At 35.7% G+C, this 15,154-nt stretch overlaps 1 protein-coding gene across 2 annotated transcripts in view; it reads left to right on the top strand.

Moving 5' to 3' along the window:
• LOC101901244 (mucin-5AC) overlaps positions 1 to 13,112 on the top strand; it is a 130,039-nt gene extending 116,927 nt beyond the window's left edge. Inside the window, exons 2-3 of one of the 2 annotated variants that reach the window (XM_059132255.1) lie at positions 4,065 to 6,381; positions 11,556 to 13,112. In XM_059132255.1, the coding sequence (XP_058988238.1) occupies positions 4,065 to 6,381; positions 11,556 to 12,340 (3,102 nt within the window). In that variant the 3' untranslated portion in view covers positions 12,341 to 13,112. The remainder of the gene's footprint in view (positions 1 to 4,064; positions 6,382 to 11,555) is intronic. The other variant, XM_020035613.2, reaches the window with a different exon arrangement.
• Positions 13,113 to 15,154: the final 2,042 nt, after the last annotated feature.

Genomic DNA, 15,154 nt, shown 5'->3' with positions numbered 1-15,154 from the left:
CTGCAAAATTGTAAGGAGGTCGTAATTATCGCCCGATCCTCACGCACATTTGAATGGGGGTTACCGGACATTGCAAAAGCCAAGCAGTTTTGGATGGCCATCCAAAAATATTTAATGTGTAAAGGAGTTTGCCAACTTTTGTAGACAAAATACGAAAATGTCCATTCCAGTGACTTTTTGGAGAATTCACAAATACAGGAAAGACGCACTTCTGACTATTTCGTTAACGCTGATTTCGTTGAAGAATATAGTCTAATGGCTGTATCTCATATAGATGTGTTTCAGTCAAAAACCAATAATAAATGTTAATCTTTTGCCACTTCTGAGATATTATAGGTCTTTGGGAAATATTGGTTCCAGATCCAATAAATTGGAAATGAGCAAATTAGTTTAAGTTGCTATTATTCGAAAATTAGAGAACGAAACCTGATGGTTTTCTTTTATTATTTGTCACAATATCTTGTGGAATTCTTTCGAGTATCTCGCCTATATAAACTGTATCGTTTTTTGCAGTGTTGTAGGGTATTCAACGGTCGGCCCCGCTCGACTGTAGCCTTTGCTTACTTGTTTTTAAATATCATTAACATTTTTTGATAGCGTTGCAAAAAAAATAACATTTTTATGAGTTATTGCTCTTTGCTGCAGGAGAATTTTAATCTAAAAAGCTATCATATGTTTCTTCATATATAATTAAATTTCCGGGATAAACAAATGTTCGAATATGAAATATCATCCTTTGAAAACATCGCTTTCGTACTGAATATTAAAATATACCTATGTTGATTGCATTACTTTACGTTTTGATTCGTTGGCGCCCAAGGCTCTGAAAATATCAAATATTAAATATTTCCCCTTGGAACATAAATTATGACGACATCTTACTAAGGCTTAATTCTGTACATTTTTTTTCAGTGATTCTAAATCGTCTTTTAATCCCCAAAATTCCGTTATTTGTGAACTAATATAACAATCTGTCTTTTAAAGCTGAGGTAGATTAAGTAGTCTCCCAGTTTCAACGCAAGGATTTACAAAAATTTAATTTTAATGGTTTTTAGATTCCGTCCACCAGTTAATTTTTAGTACTCAAAATTAAAAATTGTTACATTATTTTTTTAAACAAATTTTCCAAACAAAACATCATGCGTCGTGCTAACTTGTCAGCTGCATCACTTTGATAACACTTTATTCATATTAAGTTATTCCTTTATCAAATTGATTACTATTTTCCCCAAAAAGTCTTCAAAATCTTTTGGTTTGAAGTTTACCGAAAAGCATATTAGTTCAACATTTGCACGATGGTTCCACATACAATTTGCCAAACAATGATACTTATTTGCCACACCATAATTAAATCCTGAAAGCGAACAGGGACCTCACTCAACGACAATTTTAGTACCATTTAGTACTTTTAGAACAATAATAGTACGCATTCCCAAATCCACAACTCTCAAAACTAGGTACCTACAATGGTCACCATATTAAATTTCAAAATTCCACCTCATTTCTGAGACCCATTTCAAATCCCAAATTTATTACAATACTTTTCGTACAATTATACTATGCAAAACCACAAGTTTCTCCACAAAAGACACCAAATCAGACTTCCAAATTTCAGGATTTCAGATCAATACCTTAACCCAGTACCAAATTTAGTGGTATTTAGTTCTTTTCGTACAGTTAAAGTACGCATTTAAAAAAAATCTTCATATTTCTACCTCAGTACCACAAGCGACATCCAAATCAAATTTAAGGATTCCAGCTCATTGATTTCCCCAATTTCCAAATTTAGTACCATAAGCCAATTATCTCCATATCATATCCACAGACACCAACAGTAAAGGTGAGAGTACCTAAAAAGCTTTTTTAACTGAATTCACCGGCTGGCTTCTTCGTAAAAGGAATGAATGAGTTTCAGGTTGAGTTGGTTCGATTTTGGTCTATGCTCCTTTGTTCTTTTCCGAAGAAGCCAGTCAAAAAAGCGTTTTATGTATTCTCACCCTAACATTTAGATCAAATGTCAGGATTTCAGCTCACTTCTATTTAGTACCATTTCGTATTTTTAGTACAAATATAGAACGCATTTCCAACCATTGCCAAAACTCAAGCACAGATACCATCCTTGATCTTAATATTAAATTTCACAATTTTATCTCTATTCCTTCCCCAATACTAAATATAGTATCGTTTAGTACTTTTCGTACAGTTATAGTACAAATTTCTGCTACCACATCCATATGTCCAGGCTACACATAAACAGTGACCCTACTACCAAATTGTACTAATCGTACTATTTAGTACCTTTCACAAACCTACCGCCGTGGACCCCGTACATCCGTTCACCCTAAACTCAACTGTTACAAAATTAGTACAATTTACTGTTTTTGGTAAAACACTGATGGCATAGGTAATCTAAGTATGAAATTTCAAATATAGTACCATTCAGTACGTTTTGCACAATGGTACAACCACAAAACATAGTATAGTACAACCACATTCATATGTCAAACATCCTTTCCAACCTTAAATCAAATAATACCAAACGGTACCTTTTTAGAAGTTTAGTACCATTTTCAAACAATAAAGTACTACATTTTAGTACATTTCGTATCCTTTTAGTAAGTATTTCCAAAAACCCAGCCTTATCACATGCCTACGCACCAGGACTGACTCTAGTGCAAAATTTCAAGATTCTATCTATCTGCATATCTCCTATGACGAGATCGACACATCTTACAGAAGATCTATAAAAATATACAGATCCTTTATAAGTTCTATAAATGTTTTAAAAGGTTATGCACATATTTTCGAGACGAAAAAACTCACAGTTCTTTCTTGTATTAAATCCCATGTCTAGAGAAGATCCAGAGATATTCTATGAGAAGGTTCACAGATCCTCTGAAAGCAAATCCACAGATAGCATAGAAGTTTTACAAATCTGCTAAAAGAAGATTCGAAGACGTTCCACAGATCTCCTATAAGAAAATCTACAGATCTTCATGAGGGCATCCATAACTCTTCTATAAGAACAACCATAGATCTTCGACGAGAATATCCACAAATCTTTCTAAAAGAATATCCACAAAATGCATAGAAGTTTGACAGATCTGTTAAAAGAAGATCCAAAGTCGTTCCACTGATATTTAATATGGAAATTTACAGATCTTCTTCGAAAACATTTACAAATCTTCTGAGAGAAGATCCGCAAAACTTTTGTAGGAGAACCACAGATCCGCTAGAAATTCCACAAATATTTCACAAGAAGATTCAGTGATCTTTTATGGGAACATCTACAGATCTTCTGCAAAAAGATCTATATTTTAGCTACTAGGATATAGTAATAATGACTAATTAACGTACTCTCTTCCGGTAATTTTTTAAAAAAAAAATAATTTTTCCACTAGTGCAATTGCCATATATTCCAAATATTTGTGTATTGAAATATTTTTATTATTTGTTTCTTAACATCAATTCATACATATCCGTCAAAACAAAACTGGCAGTTATGTCCACGTTGTACAATAATTATGATATTCAGTCAAGAGCGAAGAAACCCACTCATTCTTTACTGACATAAGAGACATCATTGTCATTATCATCATCACCATCAAAATCCATACAGATGTTCGACGTGGCTTGGAACTGATGTCACTAATAATGCATTTCCGATATGAATTAATATTGCCATGCTGTTGATACATGTACTCACTCAGACTACATGTTGTAGTTATTTTTGTTGTTAAACTCTTTGGTTTTTTTTCGTTTTTGTTTTATTGCCAAGCAATCATTATGAAACGTACCGATCATTTCCCATGGTAAATGATTGGTATTAATGATCATGAATTAACAATAAATCAATGTCAAAAATGGAATAGAACCTACTCGGTCTGTGGGTACCTCAGAGCCCGACGCAAACCTTTGTGTCACTGTTAGTGTTTCTAGATGGAAATGTCGACGTTGTTGTTGAGGAAATTAATTGAGATATTTTAACCTTTAGCTGGAGTATGAAGTTATGAAAACTGTTGTTGTTGTTTTAAAAAATTATTGTTTTTTTTCTTCCATTACAGATGCTGACTCGAATATTGCCCAAGGGTGAGGCCAGACCCCTTAGTAGTAAAAGTACAACCTCAAGTGATCTCATTGCGGGCAATGAGTTCCTGAAACTGTTTATGGGTCATGAAGAACTTGAACGTGAATTCCTGGCAAGACAAGAGGGAGATGAAGTCGAATTTAAGGAAAGCGAGGAGTTTGATAAGAAATTTGCCGAAACGGCGAGAAACCGTGAGGCGGGCAGTCGTAGTTTAAAAATTCAAGGACCTCGAATTAATCATGCCGAGGGTCAGGCGGAGAATAGCAAAGCAAGAAGCTCAGGTAGTAGAATTTCATTTTTGGAGGATTACGATGAAAACGATGCCATACTCGATGCCGAAGCTAGAGATATTGATTTGAAGAGGGAACCTACAAAGGCCAAGAAAGATGATTATAAAGTACTATCATCATCTTCAGTGGTTGTGGCCTCGCCCGCCACCTCATCCTCCACCTCCTCTAGTCAACGAGGTTCAATGACAGGGAAAAATCGTTTGACCACAGCAACAGCAACTACATCAAAATATGACAACAAATCGTATACAACAACCCAGTCAGTCGTGACAATGACACCGCGGCCACCAACTGCGACTACATATAGACCGCCATCAACAACACTCTCCACCACCACCACCACTACAACAACAAAGTCAAAAACAACAACAAAGTCACCACTCAAGACGGCAAAAACATCACAAAACTCTGCGGCTGCTTCAACGACGACAGGTGACAACTTCATCAATCGATCACACAAAAGTGAGTTCTCAGTCGAGGAAGTTCAGCCTTCAACTGCCAGACATCAACAATTGCTACAGCAACAAAACCACCAACGACAGCGTAAAGTTGTGCGCAAAACATTAACGCGTCATCATCACGAGCAGCAGCATCACACCTCATACCCATTGACGAATGAACCAGACAGTATGGAGGCTTTGGACTCTGAGAACAGTGCCTCCACAAATGTAGAGCAGAATGTCTTGGCATCGCCGGGACAGGGCTCAAGTGGCCCACTGCGCTCGACATCGACGGTCACAACCATGTTTCACAGTGGTCAACATAACGTGTCCATTAATCATGCCATGTCTAAGACCCCAGCATCACATCAAACAAATGTCGACGACGTTGACATTTCCAAAGACCTAAACGATCAACAGCACTCAGCTACTGGTGTTGATGATCAATTGTTGCCATTTCAAACGGTAATTTATCATGACACCAAAAGCGGCAACAGTCATGGTCCACAGTCACGTTCTATTTCGTATTCGTCCATCTCGCAAAATGTCGAGGATTTAAAGAAATGGCACCAGTCTGGAATTCTCGCCGAGGCTCGTCGTAATGTTAGCGAAAGCCTGAAACCGTTGCCAACCGTCCATCAATCGGAGCCGGCGAAATTCTATTCCCAACCGTCCAAAATGTACAGCGAACCCTCAAAATTCTATTCCGAACCATCCAAAGTTTACTCCGAACCGGCAAAAGTTTATGGAGAACCTGAGAAGTTTTATTCGGAGCCAGCCAAGGTTTATGGTCAACCTTCGAAATTCTATAGTGAACCTTCGAAGGTATATTCGGAACCGGCCAAAATGTATGGTGAGCCAGCCAAAACGTATTGGCCCATTACAGTTACCACCACAACAAGGCCTCCCAGTACCATTCGACCAATTACGACAACAAATTTGCCACCGATAGTCACTACCACCACTGCCTCCCCGTTACCCATAGGGCTTGGTTATCCAGCATCACGTAAGCCAGCGGCCATAGTTTCACGTATTGCCTTTGGTGAAGCTCAAAGTAGCACCCCATCCACAGCAACGACCAGCAGTAGTATAACTACGACCACCACCCCCGCCCCTACGGCAATAACAAGCACCATCAAATCGTTACCATCATTTGGCGGTAGCTTCCATCAACACACCTTTGGTCAACGGCAACCTCCTTCGGAGACCACAACTCCGCCACGTCGCATTCTCTTCAATTTGGATCGTCTGCCATATGATTTGCTCAATGCTCCACAACCTGCCACACAACAGACACCAACACGTTTGGAATTGCCGCAACAGCCGGCATTAACATACCAACAGCAGCAGCAATCGACACAACAACAGCAGACACCAACACAAACACAACAGCAACAACAACGTCATCATAACATTAACCCATGCTTGGAGTCGGCAGTTTCTTCACTATTTTCATCAGCCACATTATCTGCTCATCCAGCATTAATAAAACAACGCCAACAACATTCATCATTGTCAGATCAACAACATTCTAATCAAAATGCCAAAGGATTGCCCAACGAAGGTAAGCATCAGCAGTGGAGTGACTAGATTTTTTGTTAGGTTACAGCTTGCACAGACACACTGAGGCAAATACATTGTGTTGCAGCAGATTGAGTCTTTTTTCGAATTTCTTCTTCATCTTGTTTAGTTGAAGCACTGCCGTACTGCTATGAAGGGGGGATTTTTTCGGTATATGAAATGTAAAGATTTTTCGGTAGCTTTGGACAACGATCTCGACCATTGTGCCACCCTACTAATTGAGTAGTACCACCACAACAAGGTTTTTGGTTACATGGACAGGAAAGATTTTTTCGGTAGCTATGGGATGAGATGTCGTCCCTACCCTACAAATTGAGTGGTACCTTCACAAAATGGAAATAATTGTACTTGATATCTGATAACAATTACTAACAAATTTTAATGGATGCTGTCTGTTTACAAATAAGATAATCAGGAGAGAAATTTGTTTTAAAGAGTTGCCGGATATTACCATGAAAATGTTGTTCAGTAAGATATATAAAACTCAATAAGATGTTATTTTCGGATTTGAAATAGAGAAAGGAACTGAATTAGTTTTTGTTTACAAGTTTCTGGTTTGCAAAAGTGTGGAATATTTTTGGTGAAATAATATACTACATTGAACAATTTTTGCAAGGATAAGTTCTAGCCAAAATACTTAAAATCGGTTAGTAGGTCCACGTTTTGGTATATAATGATACCTCCTTATTTTCAGTATTTTGGTGATATAAGAGGCACTTTTCACCGGAATTGTTTCAAATTTGGCATTTTAAGTTCGTAATGGATACTACAGCCTATGAACGAAAATTGTTTGTTAAGGTCCACGTCTTCGTATAGCGCTCATATATCGGTACCACCCGATATTCGGTATTTTGATTTTATTTTTTATACCCTACAACACTATGTGTTGGGGGTATTATAAGTTTGATTGGGCCAAAAATTATGTAACACCTCGAAATATTGGTTTCCCACACAGGAAAGTATATATGGATTTTCCTATCTCGCCGAGCTGAGTCGATCTAGCTGTGTATGTCCGTCCGTCCGTCTGTCCGTCTGTCCGTCTGTCCGTCTGTCCATGTTAATTTGTAATCACTCTACAGGTCGTAATTATGGCCCGATCTTCGCGAAATTTAGAATGGAGTTGGGGCTAGGGTTAAAATAGAACCATATTGCTTTTGGAGATGATCGCATAATATTAAAAGGTTGAAATGGACCAAAAACTGAAAAATTTACTGATTTTGCAGTTGCTCTACAGGACGCAAGTTAGCATGGGGCTAGAGCTTCGGGCTGGGCAGAAGCCTTCCAATTTTGGTGGTCATCGGTTAATATTTAGTGTGTGAAATAGACCATAACATTTCTGTTAAATAAAAGTCAAATTTTATATTAAACCGCGAATATTTTTAATCCCGGCGAAATCACAAATTGGCGAAGTGGTCAATTCTGACCGTAACGTAGATGCCGATAATAAATATATCGGATATATCTAGCGAAATATATACAAAAGGAGGGGATGTTAGTTAGAATGCTTATATCCCAAGAATGGCTGGACCGATTTTGACAAATTCTGTCAATTCGGAATGCCCTCTTGGCATAAAACTATACAATCTAAAAAATCGCATAAAAATATGCCAATAAAGATGTTAATATAGATTTTATATTATTTTGTGACATATTTTTATTTTTTCATATTTTTTATCGCATGCGATTTTTTCAATTTGACTCATAATATTGAAGTATACGTTTTGTAATATTTTTTCACCTTACAACACATGTTGGGGTTATTATATACATATTGCAATTATCGTCCGATCCTCACGAAAATTTAGACTCAGAAGGGCTAGGCCTACTGTTTTCAAAGATTTCCGCAATATATTTATGGGTTAAAATGGACCATCAACTAAAAATGTTTCTGATTTTGCTGCCGTTATAAAGGTCACAACTAGAAACTAATGGACACGAAATCTCGCATGAAGTTAGAGTTAAGAACAGTAGGTAGAATGGACCACTACTTTTGTGTGGAAAATTACCAACATTACTTACAGGCGATATCCGTAATACACAAAAGGTGAACTTCAAAGTTCGGCTCGGCCGAGCTTACAGCTTTTTTACTTGTTAAATTTGGTATTTAAAGTTCGTAATGGATACTACAGCCTATGACAGAAAATTGTCTGTTCAGGTCCATGTCTGCGTATAGTCCCCACATATCGGTGCCACCCTATATTGATGATTTTAGCTACATTATTCACCGATTTTTTTAAGTTTCGCAATTGAATATTGTAATGGATTATGACAAAAGTTGCCTATTCAGGTCCATGACTTGGTGTAGACCCTAACATAACGTTCATTCGGTATATTTAAGATTTAAGTACAAATTTTAACGAATTTAATTTTTTTGAAAATGGCCAAATTCGTTTTAAATTTTTTATTATTAAAATACATCTGTTTTTGCTAGTAATTGTGTACGGAATCTTCAAGCTGATGCAAATTAGAAGGTACATTTATATGGGGCCTATACCTAAACGAAAATCGATGCAGTCCATTTTTAATTTTAATAAGTAAGCAAAGGCTATAGGTGGGTGGCGACCATTTGATACCCTACAATTTACTGTTAAATTTCTGCAAATATAAATCATTTCTGATTCTAGAGTAGTAAAAAAATCCGGGCCGAAATTTGAATAACCATTTAGAACGAATTTGGCAAATCTCAAAAACAATAAAATCTGTTAAAAATATCTGTTAAAATCTTAAAAATACGATCTAATGGGCGTGCATAGGTAATTTTTGTCATAAGCCATTACATTATTCAAATGCGAACTTTAAATACCAAATTTGAAACAACTCCGGTGAATAATGTCGATAAAATCATCAAAATACAGAATATCGAGAGGTACCGCTATATGGGGGCTATACGAAGGCGTGGACCTGCATAGACAATCTTCTGTCTCAGACTGAAGTATTCATTACGAACTTCAAATACCAAATTTGAAATATTTACGGTGAATAATGTCGATAAAATCATCAAAATACAGAATATCGGGAGGTACCATAATATGGGGCTATACCAAAAAGTGGACCTACATCACCCATTTTCAATATCAAATTTCCTGCAGACATAAATCGACATAGAATTTGATGCTGATCAAGAATATATATTTTGTGGGGTCTTATAAACGGTATGACAAACTTCATATACCCTCCATACTATGGTGGAGGGTATAAAAAATATCTGTATTTGATGTACCTATTTTATTATTTCGGAAACAACAGAAATATCACATTCAAAAACTTTTTCAATTCTATATTCATCGCGACCCGAATATAATACCCCCAGCACATAATGTTGCAAGGTGAAAAAAAAAAATACAAAATGTATAATTCAATATTGTAAGTCAAATTAAAGTAAATATTATGCTATAAAATAATATGACAAAAAATAAAAAGATATTACAAAATTTTACAGAAAAATTTTAACATTTTTATTTGCAACTTCTTATGTGATTTTTCTATATTTCATTCTTTTCTGCCAATAAGCCATTCCAAATTGGATTAGAATTGTCAAAATCTGTCCAGGCATTCTCGAGCTATCAACGGTCTAAATATCATTTCCTTCTTTGATAGGAGATTGTATATATGCAGCTATATATGCGATACCTTGAAAATCAGCATCAATGTTACTTTCAGAAGGGAGCTTTTCGTGAATTTGTGATTTCGCTGGAGTTAAAAATATTCGCGGTTTAATGGCTCGCCAAGATGCATACAAAACATCCTATGTCCAGGGCCAATGTTTCGAGGTGTTACAAAATTTTTGACCCAAACTTATAATACCCCCAAAACATAATGTTGTAGGATATAAATAACAGATAAGTCGACCTACCAAATTATTAAATTGTCTCTTCGCAATCATTTGCTCCCCTAAACATTTAAATTTAGATCCATGGTGTAGTCACATTTGAAGTTGATTCCTAAAATGAGACTTTTAAATGCGGGCAACTAGTTATTTTGTTCCAATAATCAGAATTAATATTTTTATACATTTGGTGTATTCTTAATCAGAAATGTGTATCTACAGTCCGATTTCCAATATTTGATATTGTCCCTAAATCTACTACAACAGATTTTATTTAAGTTAACTTAAAACTACTAGAGAGAATGTTTCTTTAGGCTGCCAATATTTTTCAGTTGTAAGAAATTAGATGTTTATGTGATTGTATTGAACCATTAGGCCATTGCACTTTTGAATACTCGCCAAACATTTATATGACTACTAATATTATGCAGACGAATATTTTGGGAGAAATTTACAATATTTTAAATATTTTTTTATACCCTCCACCATTTTATGGAAGGTCATTGTCATTCCATTTGTAACTGCTCGAAATATTCATAATAGACCCTACAAAGTATATATATTCTGGATCAGCGTAAAATTCTGTTGTAATCACTCTATCTTTCGAACAAATTGAGGTAAAAGGCTAAAATTTTGTGATTTTTTAGCGACATATTTATCGGAATTATTTCAAATTTCGTATTTGAAGTTCGTTATAGGTGCTACAGCCTATGACAAAAATTGTTGTATGCAGGTCCAAGTCTTCGGTACCTCCCGATACTCATTATTTTCATGATTGTAGCGACATTATTCAAAGTAAATGTAACAAATTTCGTTTTTGAAGTTCGTAATGGGCACTACAGCCTATGACAAGAAAATTTCGTATACAGGTCCAGATCTTTGTATAGTCCCCATATACCGGTTTTCATTTAAGTGGTAGTTTTCGGTTTTTTGAAATTTTTCAATTTCCTTCGAAATGTTGGAAGGTATTTGATTTTCGGCCAGGCCGAACTTAGCTTCTTTTTTACTTGTTCATATTAAAAACATCCTTGCATATAACTGTCAATATAGGTCTAAGTTGTGGTATAGTCCCTATATAACTCCAATATTCGATGTTTATGTTTTCTGTCACACTTTTCACTGAATATACTTCAAATTTGGAATTTGAAGTTCCTAAGGGATACTACATCGCATGACAGAAAGAAGCTGATGCAAGTTACTTCATCGTGTAGATGTGCAGAACCATAATCTATTAATTCCAACTTTCAGACATTATATTTTTTTTCGTTTTGAATAATATAATAAATATTAATAAAAAAACTTATTTTTAATTATACCTTTCTTTTTTACAGATCTAGTCAGATGTGTTGCTGAAATACCAAGTCCATCGATTCCACCTTCTGGAGCAGCAGATGATACCGGCCTACCATACACCACGGAGCGTAGTAACATTGAAGAGCTTTTTACACCGACGCCTGAGCAAAATTACGAAATAGAAGAGTCGGCAAGTGTAATGACAAATGGGCGAGCCCATGGTGTACAAGGTGGCAGCGGCGGTGGTAGGAACAGTTTAACACTGCCAACACCACAACCAGGCGCACATTCATTCCAAGCGAATAAGCAACGAATTCATTTCGGTACAAACATCAATGCTGGAGTCAGTGGTGTGAGTGGTGGTGGTGGTACTGGAAGCGGTTACCTAAATCAACAGTCATCGTTTAATGGCAATGCAAATGCTAATGGAGATGCCGCCCTAAGTCATCCGCAACATCCTCATAGAAATTTGCATGGCGATGGCAATCCTAGTCCCGACTACAACGCATATGATGATGGCGGAGGTGGTGGTGGTGGTGGTGTAGGGGAGACAGATGATTACACCGATGATGAAACTGGTCAACATAGACCACCGGGCGCATCCAATGATGGTGATGACTCCAAAGTTGCCTATGTTGTTGAGGGTCGCAATTATCGTAAATATCGTGTGGAAACCAAAACGGACGATGGATACATTGTTGGTGAATACGGTGTGGTCCATCATGATGATGGTAATTTACGTGGAGTGCGTTATACGGCCGATATTAACAACACCGATCGAAGTCTCATACAGAAAGCTTTGTTGACATTTTTGAAACTGTAATAGGAAGGGGACTTCAATGAACGTTAGGTTAGGTAAGGCATGAGCTTCGAAAGGGGGATTAGCTGAATGTGAAAAAATGAGATAGAAAAAACGAAAACAATAACTGCAACCGGGTCAGTAATGTAGGATTAGCAATTTGAAAGAGGTCTACATATATTTTGGCCCCAAATGACCATATTGACGCCATGCTGGCGTCTTATTTTATATTGAAACTATTGTGATGATTCCTATACAAAGTAACAGATAAACAAATAAATAAACAAACTACAACGAATTTGTAAGGCAATGATGTAATTGTTGTTGGTTGATTGCTGGGTTCAAAGATCATTCCTTACACTATCTTAGAGTTAATTTTTATGTATTCTTTTAATTTATAATTCATATATATTTAAATTTTTGTTGCCGGTATCATCGCCAATCGTCTTCTTCGTTCAATTTGAAGAACAACAACAAAGAAACTCAACATCAAAGAAACCACTAAACCAACAAATTGCTAAAGACATAATAATAATGATAATATAAACGTATGTTGTGATTCAATGTTTTCTTTTTTATAATTTTCCATATAGCAAACTATTTTAATTTTTCTTAATTGTATGTATGTGTATTTTTACATATTTGTACTTTATACATATTTATATAAATAATCTTTAGAAGGACTCTGTTAGAGGCAAATCGTTTGGATTTTACATAAAGTATTCTAAATTGTATAGATGGAAAGACTAACACGGATAAATTTGTATTGTATATAAATCTAATATTTCTCCAAAATTGAGAATGAGTCTACATATTATGTTGATAATGGTGGTCAAAGTAGGATTTGTTTCAGACTATGTTATGTTATGTCGAGCATGACTATGTTATTTGGTAACGCATTAATCAAAAAAGCCACTCAAGCATGAGAACCAAGTAAAATTTGGTCCCGTCCATTTAAAATTCTTCGAAAATCCTTGAAATAGTTAAGTCGGATGATATCGTTATATGGAAGGTAACCATATTTGGTGGTAACCATTGATTAATTATTCAACATACATGCGGCACAGGACTTAACTACTGAGAAGAGAGATTTTTTTGTTTGGAGAGGGTTTTTATTGTTTCATATCCCTAATTACCGGTAATTCTGTAAAAAAAACATATCTAAAACTTTAATAATATTTAAAATCGAAAGGTATAGTTATATGGGAATTATTCCCAATATTGAACCAATATTGATTTGTTTGAATATTCATTTTTTCGAATGGATAACTTCAACTCACTAATGACCCGAAATGTCAAATTACATCTAAATCAGTTAGAACAAGTAAAAAACAGCTAAGTTCGGACGCGCCGAACTGCACCATTTGGAAGAAACTTGAGAATTTAAAAAAAACCGTTAGAAAATATCGCTCAAATAAAAACCGTTATGTGTTCGTGGTCCTCTTCTAGGGAATAAAGTACTCATAAGGAACTTCTTGTGAGGATTTTCAGACAATTCTGTTGAAAAATGTGGCTAAAATCATCAAAATTCCGAGATTCGGAACCGTAATATAGGGGATATATGATATCGTGGACCTGTATAGACAATTCTCATACATGGGGTAATGTACTTACAAGGAACACCTTTGGTGGATTTTAAGACATTTTCATTGAAAAATTTGGCTGAAATCATGAAAATACCGAATATATATATTGATACTTCTCTTCCAGGATATAAAGTACTCATAAGGAACTCCTTGTGTGGATTTTTCGACAATTGGCTAAAATCATTAAAATAACGAATATAAGGGGTACCGTTATATGGAGGGTATACGTTATCGTGGACCGATATAACCCATCTTCGAACTTGACCTGCCTGCAAACACAGATCTGTGCAAATTTTTGGCTTTCTATCTTAATCTTAATTCGTTTTGTCTGTTGGAAGGAATTTGCAAATTTCGAAAAATAAAAAAAAATAAAATAATCGTTGAAAAATAGTGCTAAAATTATAAAAAAAATACATGGGGAATTACTGTTATATTAGGGCATGTACGGACACGTAGACCTGTATATGCAATTTTTGTCATAGGTCATTACGATATTCAAATACGAATATTCCGAATATGCGTAGCCGAATATAGGGAGCTACCATAATATGGGGGTTATATGAAGACGTGGACCTGCATATTCAAATTTCTGTCATAGTACCCATTAGGAATTTCAAATACGAAATTTGACACAATTCCGGTGAATAATATCGCTATAATTATCAAAATACCGATTATATGGAGAAACCGTCATATGCGGCCAACATGTGGACGTGGCCCTGCATAGAAAATTTCGGTTACAGGCTGTAACAACCATTATACAATTCGAAATTTGAAACAATTCCGGTGGATAATGTCGTTAAAATGCCAAATGTAAGAATGAGCCGTTATATATAAGACCTGGACCTGCATATGCAATTTTCTGTCATAAGATGTAGTACGCCTTAGGAACTTAAAATTCCAAATTTGGTAGCATAGTCTATACCAAAACTTGGACCGATATGTACAGATCTAAGTATAATTCTTACATTAAGTTAACACATGATATCAAATTACAGATAATTGGGTTTGAAATGATGACAAAAATATCAAAAAAACCTAAAAAAAAAACCTGCCGGTACCTGGAATCTATACGTGGACATGACGTGGACATATAGCCCATACCAAAAGTCCTACGGAGTAGTAAAATGTTATGAGCTAAATTCATTTCCTTCGAAATCTAGAGTTGTTTCTAAAGACGGACAGAAAAGCAATAGGACGAATCTCCCCACACCGACATAGAATTTTATGCTGAACAAGAATTTCTATACTT

Source organism: Musca domestica, unplaced genomic scaffold, assembly GCF_030504385.1.
Source record: "Musca domestica strain aabys unplaced genomic scaffold, Musca_domestica.polishedcontigs.V.1.1 117, whole genome shotgun sequence".
Classification (NCBI taxonomy): Eukaryota; Metazoa; Arthropoda; class Insecta; order Diptera; family Muscidae; genus Musca; species Musca domestica.
Note: the sequence above shows the minus strand (reverse complement) of the source record. Positions and strands in the feature narration are given on the sequence as shown.